Source organism: Canis lupus, chromosome 9 (genome assembly GCF_011100685.1).
Source record: "Canis lupus familiaris isolate Mischka breed German Shepherd chromosome 9, alternate assembly UU_Cfam_GSD_1.0, whole genome shotgun sequence".
NCBI lineage: Eukaryota > Metazoa > Chordata > Mammalia > Carnivora > Canidae > Canis > Canis lupus.
In genome coordinates, this window is record NC_049230.1 from 51,524,452 (window position 1) to 51,537,401 (window position 12,950).

General features: G+C 49.2%; 1 protein-coding gene across 7 annotated transcripts in view; it reads left to right on the forward strand.

Moving 5' to 3' along the window:
• The window catches only part of TSC1 (TSC complex subunit 1), a 50,604-nt gene extending 37,938 nt beyond the window's left edge, over positions 1 to 12,666 (forward strand). For 6 of the 7 annotated variants that reach the window (XM_038548894.1, XM_038548895.1, XM_038548889.1 and 3 more), the window contains 7 exons: positions 214 to 380; positions 1,421 to 1,603; positions 2,632 to 2,742; positions 3,542 to 3,664; positions 6,450 to 6,637; positions 6,723 to 6,884; positions 7,263 to 12,666. In XM_038548894.1, the coding sequence (XP_038404822.1) occupies positions 214 to 380; positions 1,421 to 1,603; positions 2,632 to 2,742; positions 3,542 to 3,664; positions 6,450 to 6,637; positions 6,723 to 6,884; positions 7,263 to 7,797 (1,469 nt within the window). In that variant the 3' untranslated portion in view covers positions 7,798 to 12,666. The remainder of the gene's footprint in view (positions 1 to 213; positions 381 to 1,420; positions 1,604 to 2,631; positions 2,743 to 3,541; positions 3,665 to 6,449; positions 6,638 to 6,722; positions 6,885 to 7,262) is intronic. The other variant, XM_038548896.1, reaches the window with a different exon arrangement.
• The last annotated feature ends 284 nt before the right edge of the window (positions 12,667 to 12,950 follow it).

A 12,950-nucleotide genomic window follows, 5' to 3' on the forward strand; every position in this document is an offset into this window, starting at 1 on the left:
TAGCTTTTTGTGTTCCTTTAATGGGGAGCTGGGTAGTAAATCCTCTCCCCCCTCCCCTGGTACGTGACTGTTGCTGAGACCCAGGTGACCATTTCAGAATGGTGACTTGTTTCTGAAAGAATTGTGTTTCTTAAGCTAGCTAACCGTGGGAGGGTCTTGACGGAACCATCTGTAAAAGGCATCTCTGCCACCCTCCCTCTGCTTTAAAATCAGGCTCTCCTCCCTCAGATGAGATCCGAACCCTCCGTAACCAGTTGCTTTTACTGCACAACCAGTTACTCTATGAGCGTTTTAAGAGGCAGCAGCATGCTCTCCGAAACAGGCGGCTCCTCCGCAAGGTGATCAAGGCGGCAGCTCTGGAGGAGCACAATGCTGCTATGGTGAGCGTCACGGGGGCTACGTGGAAGGGGCATTGCAGTGTTTGTTGGTCATGTGTAGACAGTGGCCACTGAGTTGGGGCCTAAGCTTTCCGTCCCTGGTCTACTCAATGCTGCAGTTGGGGGTGCTGGCTGGGTCTCCAAATGGCCTTGCTGCTCTCGGAACCTGTGGGATGAGTGATTTTCGTGTGTGTGTGTGTGTGTGTGTGTGTGTATGTGTGTGTGTGTGTGTCTGTAATTGCCTAGAGTGATCATAGAGCATTATCTTGTTTCTCAAAATACAAAATCAACTCTCCTCAAGTTATTTTATGGCAGACCTCTTGTAACATAGTGGAGAAGCCAGTCAGACCTGGAGGCCTACTGGTCTTGGCTTAGCCTTGGCTCTGCCACTTTTTTGCCTTAGGAAAATAGCTTAGTCTCTTGCAGCCTCTTTTACCAATTCTGTAAAACAGGAATAATGATAATAGCACACACTTTTTAAGCATGGTGCTAAAGAAGTCATGTGACTACTTGCTCGGTGCCTGAGTGGGCAGCCAATAAATGTTCATTATTTTTGGTGACCTTGATTGATAGCATTTATTAGAGGTCTTTTGCCAGCACTGCTAATTAGCACTTTTTTTTTTTTTTTTTTTTTTAGAGATTTTATTTATTTATTCATGAGAGACACAGAGAGAGATAGGCAGAGACACAGGCAGAGGGAGAAGCAGGCTCCATGCAGGAAGCCCGATGCGGGACTCGATCCCGGGCAGAAGGCAGGCACTAAACCGCTGAGCCACCCAAGGATCCCCCTAGTTAGCACTTTGGAAGCTGTTGGGAGTAATTGGTACCTGAGAAAAGTTCTTCCAGCATCTTACGATCCATTGGCTACTGTGAAATTGGTAACCTGTGACCTCTAGCCCAGCTGGACGGTTGTGAACCGGCGGATGCTGGGGCCTGTGATGACAGCTTCAGGGTGGCGTGTGGCTGTTGGCATGGGTTACATGTGCTCCTCACCACTCACGTTTGAAGGCAGCTGAAATGATTACGTCTTTGGTCTCTGCTAGAAAGACCAGTTGAAGTTACAGGAGAAGGACATCCAGATCTGGAAGGTTAGTCTACAGAAGGAACAAGCCCGGTACAGCCAGCTGCAGGATCAGCGAGACACGATGGTCACCCAGCTCCATAGCCAGATCCGACAGCTGCAGCATGACCGGGAGGAGTTCTATAACCAGAGCCAGGAGCTGCAGGTATGGGCGGCAGCCCCAGACACGGGCAGCCAGGAGAGGACACACCAGCGCCTCGCTCATCCCAGCCAGCACAAAGGGCTTTTCTACACTGCAGCACATAGATTGCATTTAGGGCAAAGGTTCCCCGGCTCTCTTGGGTTGTCCATAGTTCCGGTAGCAGTTTGGTAACTTCCCTGGCATTCCACAACCAAAAGTTTTGTTTTTTAAGATTTTATTTATTTATTCATGAGAGACACACACACAGAGGCAGAGACATGGCAGAGGGAGAAGCAGGCTCCATGCAGGGAACCCAATGTGGGACTCAGTCTCAGGACTCCAGGATCACACCCTGGGCTGAAGGTAGACGCTAAACCGCTGAGCCACCCAGGGATCCCCAGGTGTACTTGTTAAAGCAGGTCTAAACAATTTAGTATTTACATTCTGACAACTCAGCAGCTGTTTGAAAACAATACACTTAAATTTAAGTGGTATTTCTTTTTTTTTTTAGATTTTGTTTTTAAATGACCACAGTAACTTACCAGTTACTGTGTGCGCCCCTGTCAGATACCCATAGAGGCTCAGACCTTGCAGTCACATTGGACACTAACACCCTCATTTCCCACTTCACACTGATATTCACATGGTGGTTTTTATCCCAACAAACACCTGAACCCAGCTCTACAAAGATACTACGTCACCACAGGCTCATGCTCACTCTGAACTCCTCCAGTTTGTAATTCACATGATGACCGACAGGTGTCACTGCGTTCCTCTCAAAAATTTAAAATCTCCCAGCAGCCCTGTGGTGGCTCCAGGCTCCAGGGTTCTTCAGTGCACAATTTGGGGACAGCTGATCTCAGATCTTTTTGTTCTTTTGCTAAACAAATCAAGAACTTAGGAATCAACCAAAACTTAATTCTTAAAACTAAGGAGCTAAATCCCAATGGCCCAAGAATAGTAGAGCAGCTGAGAGGCTGGGCTTCCCCACTCATCCGAGGGCCGGCAGCTGGGTGGTGCTGTGTAACTTCCTGGCACATCTCTTTGGACAGACGAAGCTGGAGGACTGCAGGAACATGATCGCAGAGCTGCGTCTGGAATTGAAGAAGGCCAACAGCAAGGTGTGTCACACCGAGCTGCTGCTCAGTCAGGTGTCCCAGAAGGTAAGAAATGGGTGTGGGCTTCTCCTCACATCTCTTGCTGACATTCTTCCTTCAGACAGGGCAAGTATATTACCTGAGTGCCTCCAGCAGGGGTTCCCACTCCTCAGGGGAAATGGGGCACTGTGTGGAGGCATTTGGTTCCAATTTTAGCATATGTCCTGCTGAGGTGAGCATGTATAGGGGCATTTTTGGTGCTACTGACATCAAGGGGGCAGGGGCCTGGGTGCTGCACACACTCCACAACATACAGGACAGTCTCTGCAGCAGAGAATTGCCTGGGTGCACCTTGTCTGTGTGTGTCCCAGGGAACTCTTACTTAAATACTCATTTATGTAAATGTGGAAAGTTTGTTCCCGAAAAGTTCTTGAGTTGGGATCCCTCCCTTCTTGGGATTCACTGCACTATGTATAAGTCACTTATGAACAAGTGAGTTTTCCTGTGCTTTAAACCTGGACCTCATGTCCCCGCAGTGATGGTCACAGACATCACTATAGGTGATGTCTCTATAGGTCCTCTATAGGTGTCTTGTGGGTGGCCATTTTGATGTAGCAAATCTCTGCTGCTTTGCCTTTGCACAGCACCATTTTGAAGTGCATTTCTGTCCATCATCGTGGCCCTTGGACACCTTCTTCACCAGCAGCCATTGCATTAAGGGATTTGAAATTGTGGGATTTTATTGTCTCCTAGCACTGAAACCCTGAGGTGCTAACTAGCTGGTCCCTGTGTACTGCCCATCTGCCAGATGTGTGCCATGGCATCCCTCACTTTGCACCCCCACCCCCCCCTGTGTTTTGGTTAGCTCTCAAACAGCGAGTCGGTCCAGCAGCAGATGGAGTTCTTGAATCGGCAGCTCTTGGTCCTGGGGGAGGTCAACGAGCTGTATCTGGAGCAACTGCAGAGCAAGCACTCGGATACCACGAAGGTATGCTGGGGCCCGGGGGGCCACAGCCCAGGGTATGGGGGTGGGGACCCATAGGACGCAGGCAGCGTGTCTGCAGCAGGCTGCACAGGATGGTTCCCAAGAGGTCTAAGTGCCTTCCTAGTGGCCGTCCCCGCTCACTGGCCTGGTGGGTGAGCACTCTTCAGCTGTTGTATAGGCCTGTTTCCTCTAGTTGGCTTGCTTTGAAATTAAGTCAGGGGTAAGTGAAAGCATCTCATGGTAATTGGTACAGAGTAGCTGGTAAAGGGTTTGTCTTCTTTTACCTGTGCCCGCTTCAAGAGGCAGAAGGGGAGAGAAACAAAAAAAGGATAGGGAGCCAGTTCTGTTGAACATAACTTTTAGGAATGTGGGTATATACTGGTATACGTATTTTTTCTTCCTTTTTATGTTGAATTTAATTTCAGCAGATGGTGGTTCAGTCCTGGCAACAAGGCCAGCATCAGGATGATCTTACACTAATTAGTGTCTCACCAGTGGTGTTGAGGCAGAAGTTTTATGTCACTTCATAAATAGCCTCGGGTAATGTTAGTGAATGAGTCGGGAATGAGTTCGAATGGAATTTTAATAGTAAATGCTCAGATGCTTCCTGTCACTAACTTCTCCATCACACACAGGTTTTCTTTTTAGGATTTCTTAGGCTTGTGCTTTGTAAAGCTCCTTTTTTGACCAAATGTAAAAAGTAGTCTTAGAAACAAAGAGATGCAATTTTCATAATAGAGTTACTCCTTATTTCTCAGCTCCTCTCAGCTCTCAGATTCAGACTCCCTTTAGAAGGATGTTAAATGTGGAACTTTCTAGAAACCAGCTAGCACTCATTTTGGAGGTATAATGGGTTTGGGAAAGAACGAGGGGTAAACAGACCTAAGAGACAGGAGAACCTCTGAAAATGCTGACTGAAATGCATTCCTCATATCTGCTGAGAGAAGTCACAGCTGGGCTGGCCTCTCTGGTGCTGCCTTCAACTGGAACACTTGGATTCCCGGGGCCTCTGGAGCCACCTGACCTCTTGGGGCCCTGCTTCACACTCCCTAAGGAGACGTGATGACCCTGACATACAGCAGTTATGTCATGCCTGTATTCATAAGCCGGAACAACAAAGCCCACTAACCCGGCTTAACAGTAAGAAGTTGCTTTCACTTGACAAGAAGTCCCAAAGCAGGTGAGTTCCAGGCTGGTCATGTAAGCAGTTTATGAACAGCATCAGAGAGTCTCATTATGGGGCATCTGACTGGCTCACTCAGTAGAACGTGCCACTCTTTTTTTTTAGGACTTTTTTTTTTTTTTTTTTTTTTTCCTAAAAAGCTCCCAGTTCTTTCCATTCTCCTGCCTCACCTGACATATCGCAGCAACTTTGTCCTCTGGCTGGCTTGCCGATGGTTGCATGGTGTATGCACAGGTAGGGTGCTCACAGATAGACACCACTATTTCCCCTGGAAAGAGGAGAGGTCGCTTCCTGTGGGTCTCTCTCAGTGAGGAAGCTTTGCCAGGAACCCCTTACCAGCCTTCCCACCGTTGCTGTTGGCTAGAATGTGTCTTGTGCCCATTCCTAGCTCAGTCATTGCCTTGAACCTGTCAGGATTTGCCCTTGGGCCAGGAGTCAGGCTTCCTCTTGTTTAGTCAAGTGGGGAGGCAGGGTGGTAGTATCTGAGGGTCAATTGGGCTTGGCTGGTAGGTGCTGAGTATAGCACCTCCTGCAGTGGCTGTGAGGGTTCATGGAGGCACATGGATGCTCCTAGTTCAGTACTTCCTTTGATTCTCCATAAAGAGCTACTGTCACTGATGACAAAGGCCCGATTTGTTCACCTAACCTGTGTTGAAGTCTGGAGCCCTTGGGCACAGCTAGAATGGCCACATGATCTGGTGTGCAGTTCTGAGTGTAAAGCTGTGGAGTTCTATGCACCAAGAAAGCATTCACTGCTAATCATCAAGGCAGGGACACTTCCATGGAAGCTCATCTCTTTGCTACTTAGGGTTTATCTTTTTTAATAAAAAATCTATGGTAAGTTTTATGTTATGTATACCTTACTGCAGTAAAAAACACACAACAAGAACATAACACATATTTGTTAGAAGAATGTTCTTTCTGTGTCTCTCCTGAGCATGAGTGTACACTTGCCGTGGGTTCACCTGGTTTGGTCTGTCGGCAGGCAGCGCATCTGCCTGGCGTGATCTGTAAGCCTGCAGGGCAACCTGCCCACCATGCTGCGCCCACTAGCTTTCCCTTAATCGGTGTGAGAGGAGAAAAATCTAAAAGAAAATGAAGCACCCACGACATCACTGTGTTGAAATTTTAACTGAATATCTATATGGTTTCATTGGGTGTTTGTGATTGTCAGCGTTTATGTGGTTGATCCTACTGTTCATGTGGTTTTATGTAAAGCCTGCTTTTTTATCTTTTTACTGACACATACACTGTAAGTTTACTAAAAACTTTAAAGTATATACAAAATGTACCTTAACTCACTTAACTGTTCTCCTGGCATTAGACTAACAGTACTTTTTTTTTTTTTGCCCTTCTAAACATGCTGCATGATTCTTTTTGTGCCAAAACGTCTAGTCTTGTTTCAAATGATTTCCTCAGGGGCAGATTTCCAGGAGGGGTTATTAGATTAATACTTTCGTCCAGCTTACTTTGTAGAAAGTTGTACCAAATCCGATTACCAGCAGCAGTGCACCAAAGTGCCTCCTCAATGCTTAGTGCCTCGGTTTTGCACAGTGGATGCAGCACATTCGTTTTCTCAGGGACTAACTCCAGCACCTCTTGTAGGAGGTAGAGATGATGAAAGCTGCGTGTCGGAAAGAATTAGAGAAAAACAGAAGCCACGTTCTCCAGCAGAATCAGAGGCTCGATACCTCTCAGAAACGGATTTTGGAACTGGAATCTCACTTGGCCAAGAAAGACCACCTTCTTTTGGAGCAGAAGAAATATTTAGAGGACGTCAAAGTCCAGGCAAGGTAACTCCCGTGGGGACAGGTTTCTGCAGTGATGTGTTCCTTTGTTGGTAGGGCATTTTATATTCTGGGATGGTCTGTATTTCAGAGGACAGCTGCAGGCGGCAGAGAGCAGGTACGAGGCTCAGAAAAGGATCACCCAAGTGTTTGAATTGGAGATCTTAGATTTATACGGCAGGTTGGAGAAGGATGGGCTCCTGAAGAAACTTGAAGAAGAAAAAGCAGAAGCAGCTGAAGCAGCAGAAGAAAGGTAGGAACAAAGAGGCGAGAGCAGGAGCCTCGTCCCTGAGCTGCCAGCAGCAAAACAGGGCATGCTTCTCAGGGCATGAGAACCCTCCCTGCATTAGGCAGGGCTGCGGCACTCAGACTCCCCCTGCGCCCGGTGGTCTCTCTGCGTCCCTGTCCTTGGCCCCGAATCGCGAGATGTAGTCACAGGAGGTGTCCTCGTGTGCCATTTGTCTCCTCTCCCTCGTTGAGACTCGGTTTCTCTTGCTGAGACCTCACTCTTGGGTTCTCTGCTCTAAAGTGCAGAGCTCAGTGTCTGTGTGAGCATGCCATTGTAGCTGCATGGCTCCCAGCACAGATGCTGCCAACACTGTCCCTTTTCTCCCCCCTGGATTTCTTATAGGCTTGCCTGTTGTAAGGATGGCTGCTCAGATTCTGTAACAGACCACCATGAAGAGGCATCTGGCCACAACGGCGAGACCAAGCCCCCCAGGCCTGGTGGTGCACGGGGCAGCAGTGGAAGTAGAGGGGGTGGAGGTGGCAGCAGTGGCGGCAGCAGCAGCGAGCTTTCAACCCCAGAGAAACCCCCCAACCAGAGGGCAGGCCTGTTCAGCAGTCGGTGGGAAACGACCGTGGGAGAGCCTGCCACCAGCATTCCCACTACTGTCGGCTCCCTTCCCAGTTCAAAAAGCTTCCTAGGCATGAAGGCACGAGAGTTATTTCGTAATAAGAGTGAGAGCCAGTGTGATGAGGACAGTGTGACCATCAGTAGCCTTTCTGAGACGCTAAAGACAGAACTGGGCAAAGACCTGGGTGTGGAAGCCAAGACTCCCCCAACCCTTGATGGCCCACACCCCACCTCCCCGAACCCAGACAGTGTTGGACAGCTCCACATCATGGACTACAATGAGACTCATCATGAACACAGTGAAGGATGACGGTCAATCAGTGTTAACTTGCAGGTTGTTGGCATAGAACAGGAAGTGTGAATGCTCGTTCCCAGGCTTTCCTATTTCTAGGGTCTGGGTGGCTAGCTCACGCGGTGGAAATGGGATGGAGGTCCTTTTGACAGTTGACTGAATGCAGAACGGTTTTTGGATCTGGCATTGAAATGCCTCTTAACTTTCCCCTCAGCCCACTCCCCAGCCTGTCTTTAATTTACCCAGCAGTGTGGACTAATCCGAGGGCCAGTTTGCGTTCCTCAGTAGCTTTATTTTCTTCCTTCCCCCATAATGGTTGCACCCTTTGAACCTGTGCAATATGAGGCCAAATTTACTCTTTGAGTCTAACACACCACTCTCTCCTTTCCTGAAACTTGGAGAATGGGTTGGCTCTCCATTAGCCCAGGTAATTGGTGGTGTTGCAGGTAAGTCTGGTTTTGTCCCTTTCCACAGGGATGTAGCATGCAAGGCTGGTCATCTTCATGTGGAAACTTTTTACATGAGACTTTTTCACTGCTTTTTGGTTCTGAAGTTCAGCATCTGAAGCAGCAGATCTAGAGAAACAATAGTTTATTCATCCTTACGTTCTTTTGGCAGTTCTGATAAGCTTCCTAGAAAGTTCTGTGTGAACAAATGTCTGTTGTTAGAGAAGTCTGGAACTGGCACCGTGGAGACCATCCTTCCCCTTAGGGAATGCCCCATCCCCTTCCCCCCTACCTCTTATTTATTTGGTGTTTGCTGGAAAGCTGGGACTGCTCTGACCAGACTGGCATGGGGGCAGTAAAACCTACTCTCTGCAGGAGGGAAGGTTGGTGGCTTGAGTAGTTGCCCGAGAAGCCCTTGTGGATGGGGAACTGCCCCTGGAGCAGGGATCTGCTAGCTGAGCCTCGTGGTTCATCCCTACCCCACTCCCCCCGCACCCTGCCCCCGTCTGTCTGCCTTTCTCCCTTTGTGTTCCCATGAGCCTCTTTGAGGCTTTGAGTTTATGTTTCTTGGTGATGCTGCAGCAGAAAGGCTCTGAAGGTCCAAAGAATTTCTTCATTGCTTCTCAGGCTGGTAGAGCCGCCTCACCATTGCAGGTTCTAAACCACCAAAAAGGTAACAGCTTTCTCACATCACCCTAACTTTCTGGGGCCGGCCCTCCAGGGAGCTTGATTCTGCTCCCTTCCTGCATGTTAGTAATGGCTGAGCATTGACAAAGTTAGTCTGACATGCACCCTGGGATGACCACACATGCTCAGGGGAGGAGACCCAGCACAGCATCTGAACTCAATGCAGGCTCTGGAGGTTGATGCTAGAAGCCTAAGAGTTGTTGCTTAGTGTCCTTGCTGAGGCAGGGGGAGACTGGTAGGAAAGAGCTGATGAACTTGGTTTTCCTCTTTTTATTCTTTGAGTTAAAAGAGGGGTCAGCCATGAAAGGGGAAAAGACAGATTGTAACAGTACGAAATCTTACCGCATACAGAAGCTTCCAGCATGTGAGGGTAAAGGTCTCTTCTATGTAGTGTTGCAGTAAATAATCTAGCACCTCTGACCAGAGGGAGCTAGGTCATAAGAGATGCTGTGTCACCAAGACTACAAGGGCACAAGGCCTCATCAGGACAGAATCTTCAAGTGTGCTCGACTGTGCCTGGCCTTGCCCCACCTGGCAATTGCCGCTGGATGTCCTCTATGGATTACTGATAACCCCATGTGGTGAATTTGTCCAAAGGAAAGCTTAAAATCGAGTATATCCTATTCCTAGGTCAGTTTTAGAAAAGGAAAACACAACAAATTCAGAAAGGGAAAAAAAATGTTAACTGGATATCTACTGAAACCAGGTCAAAATGCTCACTCTCCCCCAGCCCAAGAGACCTGTGCCACAGAACAAAGACACCCGGCATTTAAATCAAAGCCTTTTCCCTGATTAATCGGCAAAGGCAGAGGCCAATGTAAAGAAAGAAAAAAACCTTTTAAAAAACATGGGCGGATTGTAAAAATCCAGGGAAGGAGGTGGCCACATGGTGAAGTGGGCTGCAGCCTGTGCTGGAGGCTCCAAGGCAGGTGTCTGGGCCCAGGGCCCTTGGCACATCCCTCCCACCCAGCTGTCTGCTCAGCTCGACAACCACAGCCCACCCAGGGGAGCTGCGCTCAGCCTCCTTTGGGTTCTAGCGGGTCATGCGTTTTGTTCAGCCAAGGCTGGGGCATTGAGGCCTGGATGCCTGTTGAACTTACCCAGCCTAAACAGTTTCAGGAATCAAGTCAGCAGCCAGATTTAGTTCAGTTTTAAAAACGAGAAACCTGCCTGCCAGGAGTCAACAGGTCACTTGATCGGGTTGTGGCAAGTTTTTTAAAGGATGGAAAGGTGATAGTAGAGGGACACTAGAGGGAATTTGAATCTGGGAGCCAGCGAGGCAAATGTTTTAGAATAATTAGCATCAGGGGCAGAACCAGATGGTTCAAGCCGCTTGGTGTTGACCCACGTCGGGCTTGAGCAGCCTCCACCCCGCCACTCAGAGCAGGCTTGTCAGCCTCAGGGCCATGTGGCCAGTGTGCGTGACCTGCTCTGATCCCCACATGACACTAACCAGGGTCGGCACAGGCCCTGCGATTGGAGTCTGCTTCTTGGGCAGCATGAAATTTGTTTTCAAAAGCAGCACTACAGTATCAGCGGTGGGGGTCAAGGGGGGGGTGGGGCAGGGGCGGGCAGAGATGGCAGCATTGTCTCCACAGAGAAGGCACATTCCTGAGTCTGCTGTAGGACAGATGCACATGGACCTCTCCCAGACAGGACTTTGAGGGATTTTAAAAAAGGTTTTGACGGGGTTTTGCCATAAAGTCCACAAAAATTGTTAGTATGATATTGGAAGGAGGGGCTTGTCATGGGTGAGAAAACCGATCCAAAGGCAGGACACAGAGGAGACAGGGGTCATTTTTTGGGTCAAGAGGTTTTTTTTAAAAGCATCCGTGCAGCTGAGTGCTAGGCCCAGCTGGGTGCGGCCGGTGGGCACACGTGGCCTCCCTAGTGTTCAGCTGTGTTTCAGCTGCCAGGGGTTCATACCAGGCTCCGGGAGCACAGATGGAGGCGATAGGTTAAGCTACTGTGTGAGCCGGAGTGCATGTGCTGTGCAGAGGGGAAGAGGCCAGCTCTCCTGAGCAGGGAGCCTGGGAGTCCAGCAGGCCGCCGTGGTCCCAGAGGCTGGCACATCACAGAGCAAAGTCAGGATGGCAGAACATGAAACTCCAGGCCCTGAGCTGGCCCCATTTGCCACCACCTGTGTAGTTTCCAGTGGTTTTGTCACAAAAGGCCAAAGTCTTGCTGTTGCATACGAGGGGATGACTGATAACAGTGGCGGCAATGAGGGGATCCTATGAGCTGGGCCTCAGCAGTTCAGACTCACAGTTTCAAATGAAAAATTGGGTGTCTGTGTGTAAAGACTATAGCATGTGCTATGACTAGACAGTGGGAGTTTGTACCAAATACTAGAACATGCCACTCGAAGCCAGAATGGAAGACAAGTGATAGGAAGTGCCACATGCAGATGACTGTTTCTCTGATGGAGACCCCCGAGAAGTGGCAGGAAGCCACGCAGGTGTAAGAAGGGTGTGGGCAGAGTGGAGGCCTGGTCCCCAGCTGCTGTGCAGGTGAGGGGCCACCCAGCCTGGGAATGTTCTTGGAAGAAGCCAGCCCCTCTTGGGGTGGTCCCTGACGAGCACAATCCCACCCAGAGCTTGTCTCCTGCGGGGAAGAGAGGGGCTCCAGGAATGACCCATCAGCACACCTCCCTGTCCACTCCCGAGGCACACGTGCCGGAACACGTCTCCAGCACCACCGTGTCTGTGTATGTGCTTCTGTCCAGAGTTGTGTCACACGAGCCTTACCCTCCCTGACACTGCAGAGGAATCAGTGCCCTTGATGGCGCTTTTCTGTATAGGTGAAAGAGCAAGTTTAGGTTGGGGCCCGTCCCTGAGGCTGCTGCTGTGACCCTTGTCCCCTTGAGGCTCATGTTCCCATCCTTGCCTGTCTGACATGCATGGGGAGGGTGTTTCCATCTTTTCCACACCGTCCTCCAGTCTGTACGTGCTCACCTGAGAGAAGAGGGAATCTTGCCTGGGATAGTGAGCACCTGTGTCCACAACTGATTCTGGCCTTGAAAACAATTACTGAAGGCAGAGGACCCTCTGCCCCCTTCCCTTCCCCCTTCCCCCTTCCCCCTTCCCTTCCTATCCCTTCCCATTGCCACCGAATTGTCTATCCTGTGGGATAAGTAGGATAGTTGAACCATTGGAATAGATCTTTTAGAGGAGAGTCCTGAGCGTTGAGACCCCCTCCCGCCAACGTCAACCCCTCCTCCCTTCCCCCACCTCGCTACAGTGTTTGGACAGGAGGGTACGGCGCTGCTGGATGCAGCAGATACTTTGGCTGATCAAAGAGGCAGCCAGGCATTTTGCACCAGGAAGAATCAGTGATCACTTTTCAGAAGACTTCTATGGACCATAATAAACATATTACGGAGGAACAGATTTTGCTAAGACGTAATCTAGTTTTATAACTCAATCATGGATCAACCACATATGGCTAACTTGCAGTTTAAAGGGATCCCATCAGTGAAAAAAAAAAAGATTTTTTTTTAACTGACTGCTTTTACTTAAGTTTGAGAAAGTCCTCTCGTCAAAAGGTTTAAACCTTCCCGCCTCGATCTTAAAAAGCATGTCAAACAATCCACGTCAGATGCCATAAACAAGAACTGCGAGAGAAAATGGTACAATCTTAAATGAATGGGAATTGGAATCAAAAGGGTTTGCTGTCCTTCTTAGAATGTTCTAAAATGTCAAGGCAGTTGCTTGTGTTTAACTGTGAACAAATAAAAATCTATTGTTTTGCACTACTCTGCTGTGTTGACATGAAGTGACTCATGCTGGCCTCCGAAGGCCTTGCAGGTAAAGCAGGGACCTGTCTGGATGCAGGTGGCTCCTGGCTTGGTTGGCTACCTCGGGCAGCTGGAGGAGGGGCTGACAAGTAGAATCTGGCTGTGGTCTCTGTAAGTCCCCTTGTGTTCTAGCCAATGACCTGGCACAGCCATAGGTCCTACCTTTGTCTGCCTCAGATCCCTGCCTTTCCCCTGGAGTGGCACGGGGACATGGGAGGGGTGACTTGAGTCATCTCTGAGAT